General features: G+C 51.4%; 1 protein-coding gene across 1 annotated transcript in view; it reads right to left on the bottom strand.

Moving 5' to 3' along the window:
* Window positions 1-13,781, bottom strand: part of LOC144739849 (uncharacterized) — a 30,024-nt gene extending 16,243 nt beyond the window's left edge. The window contains exon 1 of the mRNA XM_078623059.1: window positions 9,660-13,781. Within this exon, the coding sequence (XP_078479185.1) occupies window positions 9,660-13,227 (3,568 nt within the window). The 5' untranslated portion in view covers window positions 13,228-13,781. The remainder of the gene's footprint in view (window positions 1-9,659) is intronic.
* Window positions 13,782-14,455: the final 674 nt, after the last annotated feature.

The following is a 14,455-nucleotide window of genomic DNA, read 5'->3' on the forward strand; positions in this document are numbered from 1 at the left end:
GCAAGCTGTCAAAAGGCTAAGGTAAAAAACACATGTTAAATAATGCATAAGCTACCACATAAATCCCACCACGGCAGTTGGACAGGACATGGCTCAGACTCTTGGCCAGTCAGCTTTATCTGGGTCTGCCAGCTAATGGCTGCAAGTAAATGATCTGGGACCCTGAAGGCAAGAGTGTGTGTGTGTGTTTGCGATCCCCAAAAGGCATTGTGATGTCCCAATGGTATCGCATAGACCTTTCCCCAATTAAACGTGGCAAAGGCAGAGTTTCGGTTGACATTCCCCAAACACCCTCTGCAGGTAGCCATGACACGGGCGGCCAAAGCATCCAAGCAGAACTGTCTCAGCCCCAATCCTCACCAGACCCCCCCTTGCAAACCTCCCGTCTAATTTCACTGCCAAAAGAATGTTGGAATTAGCCCCAACTTATCTCCATTGACTCGCCGCGGATGCAAACGAGAGCCCCACCTTTTGCAAAGAGAACCACGGGGGTGGTAGTAGGGGTTGCTTAGGTGATCCCCAATATTTAAGAGGCCTGCTCTGCACGCTCACGCAGGTCGGTCGCCTTCGGGTGTTGGGATGAATGCGGCACTGTCGTCACACCCTGGAGTGTGTGCATGACACGCATCAGGTCATGAGACGAAAATCCCCACCTCTCCCCTCGTCGATTCTTCAACAGGCTCTCGGGGCGAGTGCCATTAGCGAGTAGCGCCTATGAAAGGCCGGCACGGCACCCGGGTAGGTGGGTGGCGATGTTTAGCACACTACGACAGGTACTCATTTGAGGCTGAGTCGACCTCGGGAAGGCCCTGGACCAGTTCAAACATTCGCCACCGTTGTCGGTCGCGAGCGGGAATCAAACTGCCCACTTGTACTAATTGCTTTCTGTCTGGTGTGTACAATCGTGTTTGTATAAATTTAACCTACACACGACATCGTTCCGTGTGCATGTAGAAGCCCGTTTATTAATCCGCTGCTGAATGAGGGCCTGCCCACACCACGCAGGCTTTGAGGGGTTGTGTCACCGTACCTCACCACCCCGGTCAGTGTTGGTTTGTGGAGGTGGGGGAATTACATGGACTTTGTTACATGCCCCCCCCCCCCCTCCACTGCCCACATCACCTGCTGCACCTGTTGCACGTTGCACCAATTACACCAATTGCATCTGTTGCACCTATTGTCCCAATTGCACCTGTTGCGCCAATTGCACCTGTTGCACAAATTCCACCTGTTGCACCGATTGCACATTTCACCAATTGCACTTGTACCAATGGCACCTGATGCGTCTGTTGCACATATTGCACCTGTTATTCCAGTTGCACCTAGTGCACCTGGTGCGCCTGTTGTACCAATCGCATATGTTGCACCAATCGCATATGTTGCACCAATCGCATATGTTGCAAGTCTGCATTAAGCAGACATACTTGTGGTAATTCTAGATTTGAAGCTTTCGTGACTGCAAGGATTCATACTCTTAGTTCTTTTGGTAAAGTCATGTAGGTAAAAATTAAAATAAAACAATAAAAATCACGACGTTTCGGAGGCAACACAAGTCTCCGTCATCAGGTGGGACCGTCACAGCCAGATTAGTTGCATCAAGTGAGGGAGGGATTCAAGGTGTAAGCTCTTAAGTACCAGTTAAGGGAGGAGGGGGGGAGGGGCTTATCAGAATGTGGTAGCCAATGAATGGAAAGTATCGGGAGAGGGGGGGGGGGTCGGGGCTAACAGAGGGACAGGGTACTCGTGGTCGAGGTCAAGGACGTGTTTGTGCACAAGTCACTGTGGATGTACATAATAGGAAAGGAAAGAAAATGCCCATGTTTATACCAATGTTGGCTGACAATAAAGAGAGTACTGTTAAACGTTAGGGATGTTAACACTCGGTAAAGTAAAATAGTGCCTGTCAGAAAAGATGGTCCAATAATGTGTAATTACATCTTTTTTGCATGGTTGATAACATCTTTACAATGTTCTCAGGTTTTTTCGGTAAAGTCACGTAGGTAAAACATTAAAAGTAATGAAAGTAAAATAAAACAAAACAAAAATAAAAATAAAATTCACGACGTTTCGGAGGCAACACAAGTCTCCGTCATCAGGTGGGACCGTCACAGCCAGATTAGCTGCATCAAGTGAAGCAATGATTCAAGATGTAATCCCTTATAAGCAAGTTGAAGGGGGGAGGAGAGGGGGGGGGAGTTCATCAGAATGTGGTAGCCAATGAATGGAACGTATCGGGAGGGGGGGGGGGAGCCAACAAAACATTTGGCGACGGCTTGGACGCGGCTGCTGCGCACGCCAACACAATGGGCAGAAAGGGGGGAGGGGAGGTCTGATACACATGATAGAACAAAGGAACGAAAATGCCCATGTTTATACCAATGCAGGCTGAAAAATGAAGAGAGTACTGTTAAAAATAACTGGGGATGTTAACACTCGGTGAAGTAAATTAAAATAGTGCCTGTCAGATAAGATGGTCCAAAAAGTGTAATTAAGTCTTTTTTTCAGCCTGCATTGGTATAAACATGGGCATTTTCGTTCCTTTGTTCTATCATGTGTATCAGACCTCCCCTCCCCCCTTTCTGCCCATTGTGTTGGCGTGCGCAGCAGCCGCGTCCAAGCCGTCGCCAAATGTTTTGTTGGCTCCCTCCCCCTCCCACCCCCCCCCCCCCCTCCCGATACGTTCCATTCATTGGCTACCACATTCTGATGAACTCCCCCCCCCTCTCCTCCCCCCTTCAACTTGCTTATAAGGGATTACATCTTGAATCATTGCTTCACTTGATGCAGCTAATCTGGCTGTGACGGTCCCACCTGATGACGGAGACTTGTGTTGCCTCCGAAACGTCGTGAATTTTATTTTTATTTTTGTTTTGTTTTATTTTACTTTCATTACTTTTAATGTTTTACCTACGTGACTTTACCGAAAAAACCTGAGAATATGAATCATTGCAGTCACGAAAGCTTCAAATCTAGAATCTTTACAATGATTACTAAGTTTGTACCCATCATCACGGTTGAAATTATGTCTGTGTTTGTATATCTGAATGGCTTCGTGTACAAACCTTTGATGGTAGCCAGAGGGTTTGCAGAGCACCTTAGTCTCGGAGAAAACAATCTCATGAGAGCCCACCGCGTTGTAGCAATGATTGGCAATGGCGGAAGACTCAATTTTGCCGTGTTTCAAATCTGACTTGTGCTCGCGGACACGATCAGAGACATGACGTTTCGTTTCCCCAATGTAACAGTCACCACAGTTGCAACTCAGTTTATATACTCCAGGGTATTGCAAGTCAGGGATGACATCCTTCACAGATGGAATTAGATCACGGATTTTATGTACTGTACTAAATCGGACTTGGATCTTATGTTTGTTTAGAATTTTGGAGATCTTTTTGGTCACGCCTATTATGTATGGTAACGTGACAGTTTTGATCAGAGTTTCAAGTGGCTGTTTCTGTATGGTGGGAGAAACAGCTTGGCGGATGGTGCGTTCAGAGTATCCTTTCATCCTGAGGGCCCGATGTACTTGTCTCAATTCACTGGCCAGGTGGTGTTGGTCAGAAATGCCATGAGCTCTGTGGTATAGCGTTTTGATGAGAGAATTCTTTTGAGATGGGTGGTGGTGGGAATCCGGTTTCAAGTAGGAATCTGTGTGGGTGGCTTTCCTGTAGAGAGAATGTCCCAAGGATCCGTCAGGTCTCCTCTCAAACAGAATATCTAAGAATGGTAGTTTGCCACCTTTCTCCACTTCCATGGTGAATCTGATGGATGGATGTCTAGAATTGATGTGGTCCAAGAAGTGGTTCAATGCTGGGAGGCCATGTGGCCAAATGACGAAAGTGTCATCCACATACCTCTTCCACAGGGAAGGACGCAGCGTGGATGTCTGGATGGCGTCTGATTCAAACTTTTCCATGAACATGTTGGCTATCGCTGGTGACAAGGGGGAGCCCATAGGGGTACCCTCATTCTGTTTGTAGAAGGTGCCATTCCAGGTAAAATAAGTGTTGGTGAGGCAATGCCTAACCAGCGCAGGTACATCCGAATTCAATCCATGTTGGACCAAGTCCTCAATTATTGTTAGGGTGTCAGGCACTGGAACTTTGGTCAACAGATACTACATCAAAACTGACGAGGATATCATCAGGAGATAGTACCATGTCCTTGACCAAAGAGACTAGTTGGGTTGAGTTGAGTACTGCCGAAGAGGTCTTGCCTGTGAAGGGAAGTAGAGTATCTGATAGAAAACGGGCAAGTTTGTAAGTAGGGGAGTTAATCGTTGACACGATGGGTCGTAGCGGGGTGCCTTCTTTATGGATCTTGGGAAGACCATAGAATCTGGGAGGTCTAGCAGCCGAGGGTTTTAGAGAGGGACGTTTAGTTCGTTCGATTAGGGAAGTCGAACTAGTGATGATCCTGTTGGTTCTTGTCGTTAGGCTGTTAGTAGGATCGCTTTTAATTTTGGAGTAACTACCATCATTAAGTAGGTCCAGGATTTTGCTGTTGTATGATTCTTTATCCATGATGACCGTGGCCTTGCCCTTGTCTGCCGAGAGGATGACTATATCATCTCTCTTTTTTAAGTTCGCGAGTTCAGAGCGTTCGTTTTTGCTAATGTTACTAGTGGGTTTCTTAGCATTCTTAAGAATCGTGGCTATTTCAGCTCTTGCTACATCCGCATGGATGTGTCCTATGCCTCTGAGGGCAACATCAACCTGAGAAATGACATCCTCTACTGGTATATATTTGGGGGTGACAGCGAAATTTAGTCCTTTGGCCAGTACCGTTTTCAGATTGTCAGAAATTGGTATGTTACTCTGATTAATGACAGTCTTGTTGACATCCAGCTTTGTGATTTGTGGCTCTGATTTCTTCTTAGATAGGAGGTTGAATTTTGAAATCAGGTTGCCTTTGCATTTGGTTGACAGTGAGTCAGCAGAAGCAGAAGTCATGTTGTCAACGTGGTTCCAATCAGAAGGAGACGTTTTTTGTGCTAACATTAAATGTGTTTGTAAGAGAGTCTTGTGGTAGATAAAACGGGGCTATGAATAATGATGCTTTGTAATTTGCATCGTCTTTGCGCTGTTCGCATTGTATACGACAAAGATAACGACCCCCCCCCCCGTGTAGCCTCAACAGATTGTTGGGGCAAGTGCTGTTAGTGAGTAGCAGCTCCTGTGAAGGCCGAGACGGCACACGACCTAGGGATCTATAGCAGCGGTGAGACAAAGTCGGGAATGGAGGCTGTCTGGTGTAGGTCAATTAATTGTAAGGACAATGTGCATGTTTTACCACCAGCATATGTGGTCAATGCAGACTTCATGCCTTATTATTGGTGTCTTATTTGGTGTTTGAACATTTTAACACAGCTTCTGTATTATTTCCAGAAAGAGAGATATGGCACTGCTGCTGAAGATATGACACTCCATTGGGAGACTGCTGAAGTTAAACGTTGCCTCCAGAGTACCAGTAACATCTCTTATCTGCAAATCCCTTATCTATGGAAGCTCCCTTGGACATCACTGGCAAAAACTGCTTTGTGTTGTGTTAGTTTGTTGTCATTTCCCCGCACCACCGATTATCACGGTTGGCTACGTATGGTGTGAAATAAGTTCAACATACAGTGAGGGAAAACAGTATTTGATCCCCTGCTGATTTTGTACGTTTGCCCACTGACAAATAAATGATCAGTCTATAATTTAATGGTAGGTTTATTTGAACAGTGAGATACATGGTGCAAAAGAAGTTCAACATACATACGTACATCTCATTCACACTGTGTTCAACCACCACCCTTTCAGGACACAACATCTCACTTGCTCACTCGCTCGTCTACGTCACTCGCTCTGCCCATTCACTCACCATGCTCCTTATCAGAATCGTTATCTCTGCGGAGCAATCCGATGGGCTATGAAGCTCTTTCTTTTCAACAGATGTCCAGGTGATTGGACTTCTCTGCTTCTTTCCCTCGCACCGCTCCACGTTGGAATTCCCTCGTGTGTCCTCTGCTCTATTCTCAGGCTCGTATAACCTCGCTCATATCAATAAACACGTTACACTCTGTATCTATTAACGGTGGTCGTGCTCGTTTTTATTTGCTGGCCGCTTGACATAGTAGGACACTTGCGGCCGTGGTCAGAAGTTAAAACTAAACTAAACTTTTATTTTACCAGGTAAGGCCCCACTAAGCTATGTCGCTCTATTTTTAGAAACGACCTGGCCATAACAAATGATAGCTCAATGAAGTGGCGTATCATCACCACGTGGACATTTATAGTAGCAGTCAAATACTCTGAATGCATGTTTCTAAATGTTGAGGGGAAACCCGGAGGACCCGGAGAAAAATCCACGCAACAACAGGCAGAGAGACACGCAAACTTCAAATATACAGCAGGCGTCAGGGTCGGGATCAAACCCACGACCTCCTGTATACCAGGCGAGGTAGTTAACATATCCTAGCCACCGTGGTGCCCAAATTTAAATGAATGCCACATTGGTTACTATTGTGGCCGAATACGTGCCTGCTAACAAGGCTATATTCAACTCGATTCTAAGCTTTCGTGACTGCAGGAATTACTCTTTGGTTCTTTCGGTAAAGTCACGTGACATTACCGAAATAACCAAAGAGTAAGGCTATATTACCGTACACATACAACACTTTACACATGGATTGCAAAACTGTATACATAATGATGCATCTCGAGTGTCAGGTCAGAGGTTTACCTCTAGGCCTCTCTGGTTTTGTCAGGTCAGAGGTTTCACCTCTAGACCTCTCGTGTCAGGTCAGAGGTTTTATCTCTAGACCCCTCTGGTTTTGTCAGGTCAGAGGTTTCACATCTCGACCTCTCGTGTAAGGTCAGAGGTTGTACCTCTAGATCTCTCTGGTTTTGTGTGTTAGTTTGTTGTCCTCCCCCGCACCTCCGATTAGCACGGTTGGCTACGTACGGTGCAAAAGAAGTCCAATACCATATACTGTAGCCATGCATGTGTAATAAACGACTGGACCACGATGTCTGTCCCAGTGTCCTTTATTATTCGGTTCGTGCTGTACACCCACACGGCTGTCTTTACTCTGTAGCTTCTCCACGGTGCTGACTCCAATGTCGGCCCGATCCACAACAGCAGCTCCGCTGCTGTTTCTCTCACACAGCCCCCCTTGGCTGTACTCTCTGCTGCTCTTCTCCCTCCGCAGCCCTCACAGCTTCTTGCTCTCTCTCTCTCTCTCCGCAGCTCCTCCTGGCAGCCACACCGCTGCCTCTAACAAGCAGCCCCCTCTCTCTCTCTCTGCAGCTCCTCCTGGCAGCCACACCGCTGCCTCTAACAAGCAGCCCCCTCTCTCTCTCTCTCCGCAGCTCCTCCTGGCAGCCACACCGCTGCCTCTAACACGCAGCCCTCCTGGCTGTCTCCTCCCCAGCTGCACACCACTCCGCAGCTTCCTCTTATCTTCGGGGTTGGCTCCCGATCGCCGTCGGCGCCCCCCCTCTCCACACTTGCCCGCGTGGCCTCACTCTTTTCCGCTCACACCCCGACTACCTTCCCCTTCCGGTTTACCCGCTTAAAGCCCCGAACCTTACCCCCACGTCACATGACTCCACCCCCCGTGACGTCACCTCCGGAAGGTCGCTTACGCCCGCATTACACCACCCTCCCCCGTAGAAAAATCCCAGCCGACCTCGGCTGACCAATAGCAAATCGTAATGCGGCGAACCGAGCTTCCCCCCCTAAAGGACACTAAGCATATAATGTAACAGCAAGAACAACAACAACGCAATCAACATCAACGATCGTACAAAAGCATGCAATAAATACAACTGTAAGAAAAAAATAACAAGACAGCAACAATCAACGAAACGTAAGCGATTTGGAACGTGTGCGGGTCGCCGGCCCGTCCCGGACGGTCGGCGGCCCACTCGCAGAACGGGAACGCGATGAAAGTCGAGGAACGACAGGGGGTAATCCCCCTGTCGCAGCTGGAAGTCCACCGCCGTCCCGTGTCTCTAAAGAGTTAGTCTTGGGCTTGTCCTGTGACCGTGCCCGCAGCTGGGTCGGAAGGGCTGCAGGGCTCGAAGGTCCCGCAGACCTGGCAGGCGTCCTCCGAGCAGGGCCCCTCGTCCCCCGCAATGTCACGGCCGGCCTGTCTGGAACAGGTACGACAGGCGCTCTAGCGAGATCAATGGACGCAGGCAGGGGAGAGTCAGCAGCAACAGACCCCGGCAAGGCAATATTGGGGGATGACGCATCATGTAAGGGAGCAACATATGGTTTCAAGCGCGACGTATGCACAACCCAGCGACGAGACCCAATCTGGACGCGTGCTGTCTGTGGGTTGGGAACCGCAATGAGGCGTACGGGACCATGCCAGGGTTTGTGCAATTTCGGCGAGGTCCCCGGACGTACCTGTGGACAATGAAGCCAGGCTAGGTCCCCAACCTTCCAAGGGCACTCCCCCTCAGACCGTCGCGCATATCGCTCGTTCCGGGCCTGGGCTTTGGCCGTAGCCACGCGGGCATTCTCCCGCGCCTCCGTGACTCGGCGAACCGTGTCCTGGATGTATTCAGGAAGTGGTTTCCGAGGTCCCTTCACCCCAGTTCCCAATTGCACATCCACCGGCGGCACGTTTTCCCGACCATACATAAGGTAAAACGGCGAATATCCTGTAGCCGCATGAGGCGTCATCCTGTACGCCGAAAGCACCCCGGGGATGTGCAGATCCCAATCTGATTGTTGTTCACTCACGGTATGGCAAAGCATGGCAGACAATGTCCTGTTCAGCCGTTCAACCATACCATCCGTCTGCGGATGGTATGGGGATGTCCGTACTTTCTTAGTCCCAAGGCCCGCGCACACTTCCGCCAATAATTTAGAAGAGAAATTCCTGCCCTGGTCCGTGAGGAGTCTCTCAGGCGCCCCCTTATCCATAATATACCCAAACAAAAAGGCGTCGGTAATGGCCGCGGCCGACTGATCGGGCAACGGCCAGGCCATCGGCCAACGGGAGAGGTACTCAACCCCTACCAGCAAATATTTATTACCCCTCGCCGATGGTGGAAAAGGTCCCAATATGTCCAGTGCCACCAATTCATTGACTCGAGACACCTGAATCGACTGGAGAGGCGGCACGTAAGGATGTTTCGGCGGCTTACGTTGTGCACACGCAGGGCACGCGCGCACGTGCCCTACGACATCTGTCGCCATGCCGTGCCAAAAATAATGACGTTGCAACGTCAACAAGGTCTTCTGCACCCCTAAATGTAAGAGAGTGTCACAATGGAGGGTTCTAATCAACTCGAACCGCAAGGACGTTGGTACCACCAGGCGCCAACGTTCCTGGAACCCCTCCCGCCACATAAGCAGACCATCTCGGAGAGCGGTTTGCGGCCCCACAGCCGTACTCGGACTCCCATTGTCCTTAGCAGACCGCTTCCGCAAGGACACCAATGACTCATCCATCATCTGTTCCCGGATCCAGACAGACCGCGGCAGATTCAAAACCCCGTCAGCCGGTCCCGGTTCCATCGGAGTGTCCGACTTCTCGACGGCCAGCGTGAGCGGCTGAGGGGGGTTTGGAATCGGCGAACACCTATGCGTCCCCGACTCACATTTACAAGGGCCGCGCCGCGGTAATCTGGAAAGTGCGTCAGCGTTCGCATGGCGCACACCCTTCCGATGTTGAATTTGGAAGGAAAATTCCTGTAGCGTGTCCAACCAACGTGCCAACTGTCCGGATGGCTGGTCAATTTTAAGGGCATATTGCAAGGCCGCATGATCCGTACGCACAATAAAAGAACGACCGTAGAGGTATGGTCGAAATTGCCGTAGGAAAAAAACAACCGCCAATAGTTCTCTGCGAGTGACACAGTAGCGGGTTTCCGCAGGAGACAAGACTCGGCTACCATACGCCACGACACGCTCTACACCCCCTTTAGACTGTGATAACACCGCCCCAATACCTGTGTCACTCGCGTCCGTATCAAGAATGAATGGGTGATCGAAATCGGGATAATCCAATGTTGGGGCCGTGGCCAATAGATCACGCAGACTCCGAAAGGCCGCCTCCTCCGGCTGTCCCCAAACAAACTTCCGTCCTTTACCCGTAAGGAGATGCAAAGGCCTCGCAATCGTCGCAAAACCCGGCACGAATCTTCGGTAATACGAGGCAAATCCCAAAAACCGCCGAACATCCCCCACGGTGGCCGGAGTCGGCCAATCCCGGACGCACGCCGTCTTTTCCGGATCCGTGGACACTCCCTCAGCGCTCACAATGTGCCCCAAATAACGGACGGACCGTTGCAGTAGGTGACATTTCTTTGGTTTGAATTTCAATTTGGCAGAACGCATCCTCGTAAACACTGTCTCCAGCCGCGTCAAATGTTCATCGAATGTGCGGCTGAAGACAATGATATCGTCCAAATATATAAGACATGTCTCCCACTGCAACCCCGTCAAAACGAGCTCCATCAATCTTTGAAATGTAGCAGGGGCCGCATTCAATCCCATCGGGAGACAGTTGAATTGAAATAACCCCTGAGGCGTACGGAATGCGGTTTTCTCCCGTGAGGACTCGTCAAGGGGAAGCTGCCAAAATCCCGAAGAGAGGTCCAGTGTGGAAAAGAACTTAGCCCCCGACAATGCGTCGAGGGAGTCATCCATACGCGGCAGAGGGTACGCATCTGCCACCGATATCTTATTCAATTTGCGGAAATCAACACAAAATCGCAATTTGCCATCCTTCTTCTTAACCAAGACGACTGGAGCGCCCCATGGGCTGTTAGATGGCGATATAATGTCCGCAGCCAACATGTCTTCCACTGCCCCCCGTACGTGTTCTCGCTCCGCAGGACTCATCCGATGCGAATTTAATCGAATAGGGGCAGCATCGCCCGTCTCAATGTGATGGTAAAGCAAGGAAGTGCGGCCCAAATCCAAATCATCGGAGCTGAACACATCGGAATATGTCAACAACAATTTACGCAGCGCACCACGTTGCTCCATGGACAGGGAAGAATTTTCGTCACATAATTGAGCAACCCAACGATCATCCGAACTCCTTGGTTCGGAAACCCCAGCAACAACTCCCCGGCTATGTGGACAATCATGGGTCGCAAACGCCGTAGTGGCATGTGCCACAACCGTACCGGCCGGGACACGGACGTTTTCTCCCCCCGCATTAAGCACCTGTAAAAACGGTAATTGATCCGGCCGGACGATGGTCTGTGCCCCCACTAACGCCAACCCGGTTGTTATCATGGCGGACGGTGACAACAAGACCCCTACTGCTCCTAGCCGATCAGGCAGGGGCTTCCGATACCGCAAGGGTATAAGCATCTGTGTACCAGGTGGGATGTCCACAGATGCGACGGACAGCGCCTGCACTTGTACGGCCGAAGCAGGTCGCCCCCAGGGCGACGGCAGAAACGAGATTTGACGGCCCCCCGGCAGTTCAATACAATTCTCATTGATTTTGATCAAAATGGGCATCTTAGCCAAAAAATCGGTGCCTAACAAACAAGGAACCGCCAAAGATCTCGATATCAACACAACACCCGAGGCCGACACATCCCCAATAGATATCTTAGCATCCACCTGACCCACGATGCCCATGCTACCCCCGTTCGCAGCGACGCACGACCCATAAACCGGACGCACAGCCCCCGACGGAATGCCCAACAGATGGAAAATGACATCCGATATAATAGTCGCAGACGCCCCCGAGTCGACCAAAATGCGCACGTCCACACCTTGTATGGACCCCGGTACAGTGGACGAACCCGTAGCGGCCGCGACAACTCTCCGTGCCAATTTGCGCCACTGCGTAACTGAATGACAAGGCCCCGTCGATGGCCTTTCTTTAACAACAACAATAGGATCGCGCAACACAGGTGGTGGGTGAGGTGGAAAGCCTTGCCGAGTGTCTGGTGCGTGCCGACATGCCTGTTTCGGAGGATCTTTAGCCGACTTGACCGGTGCCGAGGCCTCCTGCTGCGGCGGAGCCGGGAAGCGGGCCCAGCAGTCTCTGGCGTAGTGGCCCCTACGCCCGCAGCGGAAACATTCGGCCTCGTTGCGCCGAAGCGCAGGCCTCGCCTCCTGACGGCCCCGTTCTGGTAGCACCGCGCGCGGTCTCGGCCCGCCGCGTCCCGTCCATGGAGCGGAGGCAGCCGTCAGTTGTTGAGGGCCCCGGTCATCCGGAACATAGACGGCCTGCGCAGGGTTCCACCCCAGCGCCTCCTCTTCTTTGACGGGCTCCCCCGTCCACGCCGTCACTTGTTTCCAGCGACGGAGGTTGAATTGCGCATCGAGACACTTAGCAGCCATCCGGGAAGTTAGCTTCTCATGCCCACACACAGGCATGGGGATCCCTAGATCCCGAGACAGCTCCAACATTTTCCCTAATATGAGAGGCTCCAGCAGGTCCTGTGGCGTCTCAGGATAAGCTGCCATGGCCAGCTCCAGCACCGCACCCCTGAACGCCACGGGCGACTCCTCTGGTGCTCGTTGTCGTTGAGCGAATCGCCGATGCGCATCATCTGGTGGCTCATAAGCATCGGCCATTTCTTGAAAAACACCACATAAAGTTGCCTTCTTATCGGTCGCTATGGAACGGAAGAATCGGACAGATTCGTCGTCCAGGAGAGTCGGCAACACCTCCAAAGCCTCCGCATCGGTCCATCTTGCTGTGCGTACCGCCGCCAAGAAGCGGCAGGCGAACGCGCTCCAGTCCCCACCGACGGAAAATTCTTTAACTGTTGTAAGGTGGCGACTCCGACTCCTCTTCCCGCCGTCTTCCAATGGTGGTGGTTGTGATGGCAAATTCAAAATGGCGTCGGCCCGCGGCGTGGCCAAGATGGCGGTTTGGCGCCACGGAGCGCGCAAAATGGCGGCCTCTTGCCGCGTGGGCAATGGCGGCGGCAGGACAGGCAACGTGGCGGCCCGCGGAGCACCACTTGCATCATCCATCGTCCCTGGCGCGACGAGATGGCATAGATGCGCCAGGACGTCCTGAAGTGCCTCCAGTTGTACCGCCATCGCTTGCCATCGTTGATCCGCGTCTGATGATGTCGACGGACCCGCCACCGCGCCAACATCCTCCACACCCGTTCCCGTGGTCGCCTCAGCCTGGCTCTCCTCCACCACCCCAACAGGATCCGTGGTTGGAGGGAGTTCGTCGTCGTCGGACGAAGAAGCCGATGCAGGCGCCAGATTAACTTTCTTCCTCACTTGTTTCGACATGCCGTTGCACTTCCGACACCAGTGTAATAAACGACTGGACCACGATGTCTGTCCCAGTGTCCTTTATTATTCGGTTCGTGCTGTACACCCACACGGCTGTCTTTACTCTGTAGCTTCTCCACGGTGCTGACTCCAATGTCGGCCCGATCCACAACAGCAGCTCCGCTGCTGTTTCTCTCACACAGCCCCCCTTGGCTGTACTCTCTGCTGCTCTTCTCCCTCCGCAGCCCTCACAGCTTCTTGCTCTCTCTCTCTCTCTCCGCAGCTCCTCCTGGCAGCCACACCGCTGCCTCTAACAAGCAGCCCCCTCTCTCTCTCTCTGCAGCTCCTCCTGGCAGCCACACCGCTGCCTCTAACAAGCAGCCCCCTCTCTCTCTCTCTCCGCAGCTCCTCCTGGCAGCCACACCGCTGCCTCTAACACGCAGCCCTCCTGGCTGTCTCCTCCCCAGCTGCACACCACTCCGCAGCTTCCTCTTATCTTCGGGGTTGGCTCCCGATCGCCGTCGGCGCCCCCCCTCTCCACACTTGCCCGCGTGGCCTCACTCTTTTCCGCTCACACCCCGACTACCTTCCCCTTCCGGTTTACCCGCTTAAAGCCCCGAACCTTACCCCCACGTCACATGACTCCACCCCCCGTGACGTCACCTCCGGAAGGTCGCTTACGCCCGCATTACACATGCATTACAACTGGGATATTCCCACAGTAATTGCGTTCAGATTCTAACGCTTGACAATTACTACAGGAATCGTGATTATACTCTTTGGTTCTTTCAGTAAAGTCACGTAGTTAGAAATAAAATAAAACAAATCACGACGTTTCGATCGCAACACAAGTGGTTGTCATCAGGCAAAGGAGTCAGCCTCTTAAGGCAAACTGTTTATAAATGTTTGCATTGGCAATGCCAATGCAGCATTGGCATTGTTGCTGCATTGGCATTGTTGCTGCATTGGCATTGTTGCTGCATTGGCACTCGTGCACCGCCCATGCTCCTGGTGCTGTTGATACACTTGGGCTATGCCCACCCCCAAACCTTTATAAACTGTTTGCCTTTAGAGGCTGACTTCTTTGCCTGATGACGACCGCTTGTGTTGCGATCGAAACGTCGTGATTTGTTTTATTTCTAACTACGTAACTTTACCGAAAGAACCAAAGAGTATGGATTCCTGCAGTCACGAAAGCTTCAAATCAAAATCGTGATTATATTATTTTTCCCACGGGCAGTATTTC

This window comes from Lampetra planeri, chromosome 1, assembly GCF_965212315.1.
Source record: "Lampetra planeri chromosome 1, kcLamPlan1.2.h2, whole genome shotgun sequence".
Classification (NCBI taxonomy): domain Eukaryota; kingdom Metazoa; phylum Chordata; class Hyperoartia; order Petromyzontiformes; family Petromyzontidae; genus Lampetra; species Lampetra planeri.